The sequence below is a fragment of the Protomyctophum parallelum genome, assembly GCF_964188405.1.
Source record: "Protomyctophum parallelum genome assembly, chromosome: 3".
NCBI classification, from domain to species: domain Eukaryota; kingdom Metazoa; phylum Chordata; class Actinopteri; order Myctophiformes; family Myctophidae; genus Protomyctophum; species Protomyctophum parallelum.
Window position 1 is genome coordinate 14,874,785 of NC_139698.1, and position 13,381 is coordinate 14,888,165.

Here is a 13,381-nt window from a genome sequence, read left to right on the forward strand (position 1 = left end):
GCTATTGCCAATCCCTTCCCAGACATGTACGGAACAAAAGTCAGACAGACCAACATTTTAATGCTCAGTTAAACAAAACAAAAAAACATAAAAAGACAAAATAAAAAATAAAAATGTAAGAGTCCAGAATAGCAGGCCATAGCTGCCGTATTGTTTTCTTTTTTTAGACTACAAAATACACTTACAATTCAAAGCAGCAACAAAAGTTCATTTACCTGATTATACAATGGAACACTATTTTGTTATAACATGAATCTTTATCACATTATAAAATTCTAAATATTTCTTATGCCTTTTTTTTACCAAAAAAGCGACCCTATTGGTGACAATGCAATGGTATAACAAAATATACACCATGTATTCACCAGTAAAAACAAATAAAAAACATACACACGCACAATAAAAGGAAGAAAAAGACCAAATCATGGGAAAATATTTGATTTTGTTTTATATTTAGTTTTGCTTGTTTGTGTCTTTGAGATGTTAAAAATAATATTGGCTGCTGGAACCTCATATACAGTATAATTATCAATACATTGAACAACACCCTGATGAAGGCATGAGAGGCAGCTGCGTAATGTAGGTTGCATCCATCATTGTGTTTTATCCTCCTTTCTGGGCATGCCAAAAGCATTTGTAATATTACTGTACATCAGTTCTCATTTTCTTTTCTTTTTATATCCAAGCCTTAATTGTTTCCAAAGAGCAACTTACTCTATACATTGGATTTCAGCTGCGCACATCTATTTGTATTTATTATGTTACTCATTTTACACATCCAAATGAATGAAGGCTGTTTTGTCATACATATATTTCAAAATACAAAGTAAACAGCTGTTTACAGTATATTCAACGCATCCATTGTTTTACAGTACAGTGTATGTTTATTAGTCATCCTAAATTAATATACTGTGTAGGTTATGCGAAACAGATAGTTTGTCCATAAAACTATGTCACGGGTGAATTTGGAGAATATCCTTTTGAGCCAGTCTCGCCTTACTGATCCATACGGTTTTGCACAGTACAGTACAGTACAGTACAGTACAGTGTTTCAGTGGCATTTACTGCATTTAAGTTATTACAAAAACACAATTGTGATGACAACTCTTTGTGGATGAGGGTATATGGACTGATAAAGGTGCCTCTTTCAACTGACTGCAAGGCAGTTCTTGCTTATATTCTCCATCACCCCCCCCCCCCCCCCCTCATTATCATATTACAGTTTCAAGTCTATAATTGCCACCATAAAATCCTAAATCCATGTTGTTACAATACATTGTAGTATACACTCAAATGGGTATAAAAATACATGATGAGATTGAGAGGACGAGGGGCAAGTGTAATTACTACCCAACAAAGGTGATCATCGAGAATCCTTCGCTTGCTGCTTGTGTTGAGGGAATCTTCACTTCCTTCTCGTTTAGTCTCGTTTAGCTACAAAGCTGTTCTTAGGTGAACGTTAAGCTGCAGAGTCCTGTCTTACCAGGGCACTGCATGCTCATGGAAATCAAGAAAGCAAAAAACAGAAAAACAATTGCCACTTTTAAGATACAAACAATCTGAAATAATCCAGCCAAATCGCTAGCCCTGGCAGGTTCACACAACACCAGTCCTCCTGTCCATAAAGTGCACTCTCCATCATCCTGCTTGGACATCAAAGAGACAAGAGAATGAAGAGGATTGTGTGTGTGTGTGTGTGTGTGTGTGTGTGTGTGTGTGTGTGTGTGTGTGTGTGTGTGTGTGTGTGTGTGTGTGTGTGTGTGTGTGTGTGTGTGTGTGTGTGTGTGTGTGTGTGTGTGTGTGTGTGTGTGTGTGTGTGTGTGTGTGTGTGTGTGTGTGTGTGTGTGTGTGTGTGTGTGTGTGTGTGTGTGTGTGTGTGTGTGTGTGTGAGTGAGAGAGAGAGAGGGGGAGCTCCACTTGGATTGCAAAGTCTTTTCCCCGGACTGACTGTGAATATACAGTTTCAGGTGTATTAGGGAGCAAGGAAGGGTGGTGGGTTGGAGGAGAGGAAGGGTATGAGCAGGGGGTGGGAGTGGGGGGCTGATGTTAATAAACGTAGCCCTCATGGTATGGGTGTGGCTGGCAGTAGGCCCCTTCCTGCGCGTAGGGCATGCTCTCGTCAAAGTGCGACAGCGGCACCGTGTCCTCCTCGTTGATCTGCCGCTCCATGTCTGTCTTCAGCACCGGCCGCTGATTGTCAGGGAACGCCATGGAGAACAAAGCCTCAGGGTCGCATACAAACTTGTACACATATCTCTCCCCCGCCACCTGTAGAGAGAGAGAGAGGGAGAGAGAGGTGAGAAAGGCAGGGAAATATATGGCCACTGTAAAGGCTGATTTATGAAAGAGGGAAAAAAAACATAAAAAAGTGACAAGAGCATGGAATTTTGTCACTTAAAAGGGTTGTGTGATAATCTAGGTTGTAACGTGGCTTTAAGAGGAGACCAACACGCCGTTACTCAGGTATGCTTTACCTTTTGCATGATCCCCTTCTCATAGTAGTAGCGTAACGAACGACTGAGCTTGTCATAGTTCATAGCTGGTCGATTCTTCTGTATTCCCCATCGACGTGCCACCTTTAAAACGTAACACACAGTCACCAAACACACACAACAAAGGGCCATTATAGCAGAATGTCAACAGCATTTTCCACATTATCCTTCGCGCACAATTCAGAGTGTACGTCACGTAAACAGAGGCCATGTTCAATTTACCCAATTTCCTGACAAGAAAGCTGCGACAGTTGAAATGTTAAACAAAGCTTACTAATCCATATTTCCTAATAACAACAATTAGAGTGCGTCCAGACTGGGGCAGACCTGATCAGCGATGTGTTCATTAGGAACTTGTCACACGCCCAGCGGAGGAGGCAGCAGATGTTACAGCACCTGTCAGCCAGACCTCCCACCACCCGGCCTTGCACTCCAACCCACAGCCCTGTAGCGATCTCTCTCTCTCTCTCTCTCTCTCTCTCTCTCTCTCTCTCTGTCCTTCTGCTTAGATCACATCCTAACAATTCCACTCTTTATTGTATTTATTTCAATTAATTCAGGAGTGACTCAGGAGGCAGAGCGGGTGTTGTGATTCCATCCGTGGCTTCACGTTGAAGTGTCCTTGAGCAAGAGGCGATGACTGTAGACCATTTATGCAGACAATTGCTCTCTCTCTCTCTCTCTCTCTCTCTCTCTCTCTCTCTCTCTCTATCTTTTGTTTCCTATACTTGCTCTGTGCTGTTCCCTCCACTATCCTCTTTGTTTGCTTCTATTCTATTCTATTCTATTCTATTCTATTCTATTCTATTCAAGACCACTATACTGGATTTCCAGTCCTTTCATGTCATGTCCATTCACATGCTACACCTGTGTTGGCGAAAGGCAGAAGCTGTGAGCTAACGGTTGTCCTCAGTGCTCATGCCCAAAAGCAACTGCATTCGGTCACCTGACGGCATGAATGGGCCCCCCTGTTTGTTGCAGCTGGTCCATGCCGCTGAGTACCGTTAAGGCAGCATGGACCCCTGCCAGGTACCCCCTCACCACCACTCTGCTAGTAGCCCCCCACGCTCGTCTTCCCTCAGTACATAGAACTGGGCAGCAGTGACTGAGCCTCGCTGTGTCTGATGTGGGCGGCACACAGAAGCCGACCCTGTTTCCATTTCAAAGGGACCAGCCGTCAACATAGCTTATATTTTTAGGAATACGTTCATTGAAATATTTATCAGGGCTGCGCTGCTGACTGACGGTGGAGGTGATTTGACTGGAAGACATGCTTTTACCATGTGACAGAGTCAAGGAATAAAGAGGAAAAAAAAGCGTCAGGAGAAGTAGCTTTTTATTTTACTGCACATTTTTAGTTTTTAAGTACCCACATTTCTCTGTGCACAACATTTTGTTAAGGTTCTCACCTCCTCTGGTTCAATGAGTTTGAACTCCATGCCACGGCCGGTCCAGGCGATAAAATGGGAGTTGGACGGGTCGTCTAGCAGAGCCACCAGGAACTGCCAGAGCTGTAGGGAGCCTCTGCGCTGGTACGATGGGCCCTCACGATACAGCCCTGACTCCTGCTTGATGTCACCTTCAGGCCACACACACACACACACACACACACACACACACACACACACACACACACACACACACACACACACACACACACACACACACACACACACACACACACACACACACACACACACACACACACACACACACACAGTCATTATTAGTGTCTTCGTATCACTCTGCTAATCAAAAATACCCACTTATTTTCCCTGTACAACAAATCTCTCTGCTTGCTGTTGTGGCAGGTTGACGCATTGTTAGCTTATAGGTTTGCTATTTTTGCCAAATGTAGGACTTTGCAGAATGTTCACCTATTATGAATATACAGTATACACTACAGTAATGACACCAGGGTTTAAGTGGTTAATGCTGCCTGTTGTCTGAACTGTGCTTGTATTTTCTATTTGAGTGGTCTATTAGGGCATATGATAATCATGTACTGTTCTGAAAAAGAAAAAGCATTTTAAATAAACTTGATGTGATCAAAATTACTGTTTGAAACAGACTTGTACAAATTAGAGTGGTAGGGGAGTGAAACACCCACCTTCAACCTTTTCAGGAACCACACAGGTGTCGTCGTAGAAATGCCTGGCCACTTTGTCGAACATACAGCCTGGTGACATTAAAGTACAGAAAATGGTAAAAATGTTATATAGTAGCCAAATAAACACCTCACCCAAAACGCACATATCAATCACATCAATCTCAAGTGTTGTGAAGCGGTACCTTCGGTCCTGTTAGCGTGGGCCAGATAACCGTCTTGCCGCAAGTAGACAGAATGGCAGCTAGGCACTTCTGCTGAAAGCCAGGGGAGGAACAGGAGAGAGGGTGTTAAAGGGCCAGAGGGCAGCATTAAGAACACTATCTGAGGTATTTGAGAGCAGTCAGACCCTGTTCACTCAACGCACCGCTGGCTCTGATTAAAGAATGTGTCCTCTAGCGCTAGTAGCAGCCTTCCATGGTGGCTCCCAGTCAAAGCCCAACTCTCTACTGCGCACCGCTAAACGCACCTTCTGAGAGCATAAAGCGCACAGGAGGATTTACGACTGGATAAAGCACAGTGCTATTATGAAACTGCCGTGGGTAAACTTGTCGAGGTTTTTTCCATGATATGAGTTTTCAAGGAAAGACCGTCACAGACATGTGATGGTCAGATCAATATATGGATCTAAGCATGATCTTTTTTCCATTTCATTAACAATTGCTTACCTGGAGCATCCTGTCCCTACAGAGACAGGTGAGCAGTGGACTCTTTACAAAATCGTAGTGCACATAATATGAGGAGCAGTTTGCTATATGTCATTATGGCCATCCTTGCACATTCCATTTTCCCATTGACTTAAATGGAAGGAAATTAATAGGAATTTCAAACTTATTGTGAATTATGTTAGTGTTTTGTTTGAACGCAAAAAAAATAAAAATAAAAAAATAAACTTTCATTTGTTTTCATCAGATCTGTTTTTTTTGTGAAAAGAGCAGGTGTTATATTTGATCTCATACAAAACAAAATGTTTTTTTTTTTTTTTTTTTTTTTTTTTTTAAGATATTTTTTTTGCGGCTTACGCCTTTTATTGATTTTTGAAGGGACAGACAGTAGGCTGACAGGAAACGGGAGAGAGATGGGGGGATGACATGCAGTAAAGGCCGTGTCGGGTCCGGGAGTCGAACCCGCGGCACACTGCGACTGGATTACCAGTCCGGTGCCCAGACCGTTACGCTACGGCCTGGGCCAAAATGTTTTTTTTAATAATAATTTAAAATAATAGTAATTTGTTTCTGCGAACATATTTGGCTTGTTACATTTTAATTGAAATGTCTAACTGAAAAATTCTCAGAGGTCTGAAGGCTTGCGGTTTTGAACGAGATCCTGCATTTACTATTTTGCTTTACACCATCGTCCAATTGAACTTCCACTCACTGCTTATATGTTAGAACCTACAACAAAGGCCATCACAGGCATGGCTTACGATCAAAACGGCCGATACGGTTACAAAGTGAATGCTCAATAAACAGACTGAGGCCCTTCATTTAGGCCCATAAACATTTCTCTGAACTTCATCAAAGTAATGGGCTTGTAGAGGAAATTACTGCTAATGAAATTACCAGCTCCCCTCCCATCCTCTCCAACAGGCCTGCTCCAGTCAACAAGCTCCACAGTGACTGCTAATAAATTCAGCCTAATGCTTAAATCTGGGATATACAGTAACTGTAGTCAGTAGTAGTTCAACTTCCTGGCTGTTAAACCACAGTGTGGTCATATACAGTGCTGTTGACGGATGTATCCTAAAACATTTCAGGGACAGGGAAATTTATTTTTGTCTTTTGAAGTCCATAGTCCATTTAGTTTAAAAGGAAATATACAATGCCTGTTATAACACCTTTCAAGAGCACACAGCTCATGAAACTCACTCAACACACAGAGACCAAGTAAACATTATTAAAAAAGAGAAAAACACACAAATTGCAGTTGCAAGGCTTTTCTTTGACGGCAATGGTGGAAAATTGCAGAGTTGCTGTTGAAAAAGAGGGCTCATGTAACAGAGCGGGCAGACAAGTGAAAGCCTGTGGTGTTTTTCTTGAAAGCAACGCCATAGGAGGCATCTGGGGAGACGCTGCTTTTCCCCTTGACTAGTCACACAGATTCTATCCCAGTTCTACCTCTCCGGGGCCCTGTCGGTCCGTCTTGTGAATGAACATGGCAGACCAGTGCAGGTTCATTCATGCCCTGCTACTGCTATAGTCCCAGGCCCAGCGGCTCTGGGCTGGGGATTAGGTCCCTTCACTTGCTCACTAAAGAGAATGGGGAGGTGTGTGGGCGGATTTTGGATTATGACCAGGCGTAGGCCCCCACCCCCACCCCTTCTCTATTAGAGCACCACAGGAAATGAAGACCAGCACAGACACCCGACCCAACCAGACCCCCTGTCCTAATAATGGGCAAACTCAATAAAAGCTACCCCCCTTCTCTCCCATTCCTGAAATGATAACGCTCTGGTAGAATATGAAAAAATAAGAATGCTGTATTTTATTTTATTCTATTTTATTCATTCATAAATGTTTTATTCTTAAGATGAAACTTCAGCTTCAATGATTTAGGAGTAATGATAAACTAGTTTAGATGGTACTGTCTGATACACACATGCACACGCACACACACATTTATGCATGTGCTTGTAAATGTCTGTCTCACCCGAGTCGTAGGTGAAATCCCTTGGCTCCTGCTTGATCATCATGGATGGAGGGTATGCGTGAGGCAGCGGGGCACCCACCATGGCTGGGTGCTCAAACAGGGGGTCGGGGTACTCCTGTTTGAAACCTTGAGGAGGAAAGGGGATGTTGGGATCTGACATCTGTCTGTGGTACATGGGCCGGCCTTCCCGGGCCATGGAGGGTGGGGAGGGGAACGAGTGGCATGGCTCCGACAGCTGACGCCGAAATCTGAACAAATTACAGAATAACTGGATTATTTCCGTCCGTGCGGGAAGAAGCAAAGACGAATCTATATGACAACACTGTAGGCTACCTTGCGCTGCAGCAGCAGCATTCTGGTGAAACAATATTTTGCAAATAATTCTTAGTGTATATCTTAACAATCTTGGGGGGAGTTTGCAAACATTGTGAAATAAAATAGGAGCCGAAATGTTTTTCATGTTAACAGCCTGGTCTAAATGTGACACTTTGTACAACACAATCAAAATCAAATCAAATCATAATCAAACACAGCTATAACACTTTGTACAAGTTTGCATAAATTAAGCAAAATCAAACACAGCTAAGTAGAGATATAATCACATGCCAGTTGCCCTCGCTATGAGTCCCTCTGGATAAGAGCATAACTGCCAACACTTTAAATGTGAACGCCATGCAGTGGGTTGTCATACCTGTGGTCCATGGAGTAGGCATTGTCAGGGAGAGACTGTGAGGGTGTCAGGTGGGGGTAGGTCCTATCTGGCTTGGGAGTAGGGGCTGCCGTAGGGGACGCCTGGTGGAGCGGGGACACAGGGGTGCTACAAGGGGGCGTAACTGGGCTGGAGGGCTTCATTCCTGTAGGCTGTTTCTGCTCGTAGGCACTGGGGGACAGAGTGAGTCATTAATAATAATAATAATAATAATAATAATAATAATTTGTTATATCAAATAAATGCTGGCTGACATTTAAATTAATTTGGATAGCTTCACTGAAGAAAATATCACCATGTCACCTGACATACATTCTGGTGATTTGATGGAAAGTACTGCATGGAAAATGTGACACCTTGTCTCCTTTTGTCTACTTTTCATCCTATTCATCTGAGCATGTGACGGCAGGTGACTTAATGAATCATACATGATTCAAGACTCACTAAAGGTGGGTTTATATGACGGCTTTCTGCATACATAGTAATTTCACAAGCATGCACAAGGAATAAATGTCATGTATTACAAATCAAATTGATTCAAGATTGAGTGTAACTAAGCAACACTCCGGTGCCATGGCCTCTGGGAATCAGAACGGAATTGACAGAATGTGAATTGTTGCAAGGTGGTAGGCCTACTAACAAGGATTTACTTAAAGTCCATCTTCAACATTTAGCATTTATCATAGCATATTTGATTTCATTTGCCACAAAATTTCAAATATGCAAGCAATCACATGTATCTGTAACAATCATCTGTATATATGTATATGTATACTGTATGTATATCCCCTTCACTCTACCTCTATCCTCACTCTTCTCACGGAATACTACAAAATGCATGCACAGGGGGAAATAAAGCACTTCTCTGAAACAAACACTGTCTCTATGACAAATAAAGCTTTAGTTAATTTAGAAAATGTCACACTTGGATTTGGAGGAGCAAGTTTCATGATTCAAGATACATCACTAAAACACTGCAGTTCCATTCTGCAAAAGTATTCAATTAGCCAAGGATTGAAATTGCCTGCATGTCCTTTAAACGTTATTACAATTAATGCTATCAATTGTATAAAGAAGAAATAGCAGGTTTTTGGGATGATGACGTCGGCGGCCAAATACATGTAATTTTGGGAGTACTTGACATGAAAAGGACCACTGACATAGTTTTACAGAAAACATGTTGGGATTTAGAAGACATTGTAGAATCTGCCTATAGTTAAACACTGTCAACAGCTTAACATTCTTTTGCCAGAATCTTTCCCACCTGATGTTGTACAGGCACTTCTCCCCATAGCGGAGTCTGAAGGGCCTCTCCTGGTTACAGTTAGCGTTCAGCTCTGAACACGGGCTATGAGGCTCCCTTTTGATCTTCAGCTGGAGTCCGTGGAACGCCACTACACCAGACACAGAAGGGAGATTGAGAGAAATCTGTTTAGATAGAAATGAAAATCACACATACTACATAATTGTTACGAATGCTACGGTGAGTTTGGAGAATCTTGTGTTCTCCAAACTACAAAACACCAATAATAGCAATTAGCATGTCACTGAATTCCCTACATTATGATGAGATGTCTGCGAATTATGGTGAAGAAGAATCAATCCAAAATGGAAAACTGAGCATCCTTCATGCTTGTCTGTCTGACATACCTGGTCATCAATCACACCAACAACTCACTTCAAATCATATTTGTATGGCCTCTTTCTGAGGGGAAAGTCATAAAGTCATAAAGCTAGGGGTTACTAAATGCTTTATCTGCTTTCAGCTGGCTGTCAATACGTTCCAGACAACAACAAGAGGGCTCATTGATCTGAGGAGAGCGCACAATCACTACCTATGGCCCCCGCAGTGAGCCCGGTGCATCTGAGTGGCTGTAAAGTGCCTGATCAGTCCTGATTAACATCCCATCATCTGGAGTCATGATCAACGCTAATCCAATTGGCTGCGCTGCTGACAAAGACCCAGTCAGTTAGAATGAAGTCGAGCTCAGGTTGCCTCGCGAACTGCCGTCTCACCGCAAGTGTACGCATAGACGTGCAAAGCGGCGAAGTTACTCTACAGCGCTCTGCTCTATCAAATCCCGCTGATGCATGACAGACGACCGGCTAAGCTCGAAGGGGATAGCTTTTGATATACCGACGGAATTGGGGTCTACTCTTTGCTTAATCAAGACACAAAGCAACCAGAGTTTATGAATGGATGTAGGAAATCCATCAACTCCATCCTACCACAAAACAAACAGCTAAAATGACATTCACATTCATGGTTTTGGTTTGCTGGGGTGAATATTTTCCTTGAAAGGCCCATTGAAACAGGACCATGTCCAGGGGACTGTGGGAAGCACTTTAGGGCCAGGGAGCTGAGAGAAACGGATGTTTTGGGGAGTTTTTCTCATGGCTGACTGACAGCTGCCATGTGTGCAGGTCTCTATGTGCAGGAGTCAATCTGCCAACACCCCATCTGACTCCCAGCCGGGCCCCTGGGGGATGGGCCACACGGCCCGGCGTGACAAAGTGTAGGGGTTGTTTGCGGCCCTCGCTGGGGGCCTGACCTTTCCAGGTCATCGATTGGAGGTCAAAGAGACACTTCCTGAGGAGAGACCTTTGGCAAGCTGCAGTGCTACTCACAGGCACATAAGACAGGATATTCTAAATAGCCTTGAAATACTTATTAAGTTGACAAAAATAGTCTTAGTTACTTAGTTCAGAATCTGCCTCACTCTATTGCCAATACATACAAGACATACAAATAATGTATCCATGTTAAATACAATAAATGCTAGAACCATTTGCACTGATTTCCAAGAGAATTGCATCTGTATCAGCAGGATTTATTTTTTATTTTTCATGGGTTATACTATATGCATAAATATTTAGGGGTTGATAATTTTGTATCTGGAATTTAATAGCGTCACATCAGCTGCAATATTAATAACAGGTTCACCTAGACTGAAGCATATCTTAAAATAGAAATGGAAATGTCACAATAGATTTTGTCAATGGGGTGCCAAGTAACACAAATCAATAGTGAAGGCATTGCCCCTAACTAGAACAGATACTTCCTTTTTCAGTCCAGAATGTCATGCCCATCACTGCTTGATTGCTCTCATTATCTACATATTGATTAGCCTAGATGGTAGGGTGTTTAAAAGAATACGCAGTTGAAACAATTACTGTCTCTATTTTGAATGCAAATGGATTTGTGTTATTAGCAAAAATATTCTGTCATTTGTCATTTTTCAAATGCAAGGCTTCAATAACAACCTTTCAGCAAACGTTAGTATGGGCAGTATTATTATTATTATTAGTAGTATTATTAATTATTATTCATTGTGGTAAATATTCTATATTATAGAATATCTTAATTATAATTACTTTTATTTTATATTTTGCCTGTTCGACTTCTATTTAATATTAAGCAGTTATAAACAAACAAGTACTGATTACCAAAATGAGCCCTTGGGGCTGACTAAAAAGTGTGGTTTGGCAGACCCAGAGTCTACATTTGGCAGATATGAATCCGGTCCATTCATAAAACAAGATGAAAAATACAGTTTTTGGTAGCAGTCAAAATTCCATTCTATTTTCACCTACTAGGTGCTGTTAAATAAATGTTAAATGAGACTCTGATCTGCTGGTGGCCTCATTTTACACCTCCTCTCCTCTCCTTCATTCCCTGTTAAGTTATGCTAATAGAAGCATCTGTGTTGGAGCTGAAGACAAAGAAAATTCTCCTCCATCATCACAGCCTGAGGACCCATTAGGTATCCGAGACCGCTCAGCCACCACTGGTTTGATGCTACCCACTTGGCCACTTGAAACCCAGCATCCCTTCTCTGGGAACATTTGGCAAAACATAGCCGATCTACAAGCTCTATTTCTGCCGAAGAGATTTGGTGTAGATGTAAAAAAGTGGTCCAAGTACAGTTGCAACTCTGTCAGTTCCATTTCACTGATAGGGGGTTAAGTGGTTAAGTCCTAAATACTTTGCATATTGAAAAACTAGCTATTTTCAGATATTTAAAATTTGTGCATTTCATCCTTTCAGTCCACCCAGTCATCTCCTCTCTCTCCATGCACCATGATGCTTCAATCCATTCAACCATCACTTGGTCTCTCATAACCCCCCTCTCTCCATGTCCATCCATCCATCTCTCTCTCCTCTAACCATGGTGAAAACCCATATGGGAGAGCTGCCGGTTGGGATGCCTGCTCGTGAGCCCAACCACGGTGCCCTCGCCCTCCCACCATCTGTTAGTGCCTCTCCAGTCTGCTGCAGCATGCCAACAGGACCATTCAGATGGTCAGCAGTCCCCTGCTACAGTGGCCCCCGCCACCCCGCCTGGGTGCTTCTGAAGGACAAGGGGACAGCGTAGGTGACCTCTGGTTCTCAGCTACTAGGGACCAGTCAACCATCGTCCAATGCACTGTAAATATATCTTTTTTTTTGGCTTTCATTTTTTGGGGAGGGGTCAATACCCAGGGATATGTGCTTTCCATACAAGCTGCGCTCACTGCTGTACACAGTCAAATCTGGAGTCTTAATTAACTTTAAATGGACCCTTGTGGGTAAATCTTTACACTCAGAACTAAGTTGATGCTCAACGAACACAGCAACTGAAAATAAACTATGTTTTTTAATGTAATATTCAGGTGAGTTGTATATCACAATCATCAATTATTAGATATATTTTTTCAAATGTAAATCTGTTGTTTGTACAAAACAATTTGTAAATAAAGATTTGTAGAATAGTTCAATAAGACAAGAGGGAATAGTGGTGGATATTGCTTGCAATCTCACAATAGATATGTATCACGATACAGAGGCCACGATACGATATATATCGATTATACGTTTATTAAAAATAATGACCATGTTGCACAAATACAATAAAACACTTTCAGGCCCACAGAGCTTGCAAGGGGGGCTTTGATAACGTTAAACAGAGGTACGTTTGTCAACACGGCGTCACCCAGATAATTCATGCCGTTGGATTGCCGTATCGATACAGCATCCTCTCGATCGATTCACCTATCGTCCGGATGTTTGATCGATATATTGCCATATCTATTAATTGAATGCACCACTAAGAGGGAAGACCAATATTTTGCAGGTTTCTCACAGTTTGGCTCATCTAAAAGACATGTGCTAGCACCGGTCCCCACTCAGCTCCACTCGGTCCATTTCTGTCCCCGTCTTGGCACTACCTCCGCCTGGGGAACGGCGTGCCAAGTCACCAGCCCTGTCTGCATTCGCTGACAGCGCTAAGTGCACGACCAGGTGAAGTTGTAACAAATAAACTAGCGACAGTCCATAAAGTAAATGTATGTGTGTGTAATAGGATTATTATGAGATTATCTGGAAAATTATATATGTTTTTTTTTTTAATTGCCTTTGAGTGGATTATTATGTGAGAGAGTGAG

The 13,381-nt window shown here is 42.4% G+C and overlaps 1 protein-coding gene across 5 annotated transcripts in view; it reads right to left on the reverse strand.

Moving 5' to 3' along the window:
• Positions 1-1,841: 1,841 nt before the first annotated feature.
• The window catches only part of etv1 (ETS variant transcription factor 1), a gene marked incomplete at its 5' end in the record, with an annotated part of 17,533 nt that continues 5,993 nt past the window's right edge, over positions 1,842-13,381 (reverse strand). For 3 of the 5 annotated variants that reach the window (XM_083760695.1, XM_083760697.1, XM_083760696.1), the window contains 8 exons: positions 1,842-2,268; positions 2,475-2,576; positions 3,902-4,071; positions 4,603-4,671; positions 4,785-4,853; positions 7,249-7,496; positions 7,940-8,128; positions 9,222-9,351. In XM_083760695.1, coding sequence (XP_083616821.1) covers positions 2,047-2,268; positions 2,475-2,576; positions 3,902-4,071; positions 4,603-4,671; positions 4,785-4,853; positions 7,249-7,496; positions 7,940-8,128; positions 9,222-9,351 — 1,199 coding nt within the window. In that variant the 3' untranslated portion in view covers positions 1,842-2,046. Of the gene's footprint in view, positions 2,269-2,474; positions 2,577-3,901; positions 4,072-4,602; positions 4,672-4,784; positions 4,857-7,248; positions 7,497-7,939; positions 8,129-9,221; positions 9,352-13,381 lie in introns of all 5 variants that reach the window. The other 2 variants (XM_083760694.1, XM_083760698.1) reach the window with 2 other exon arrangements.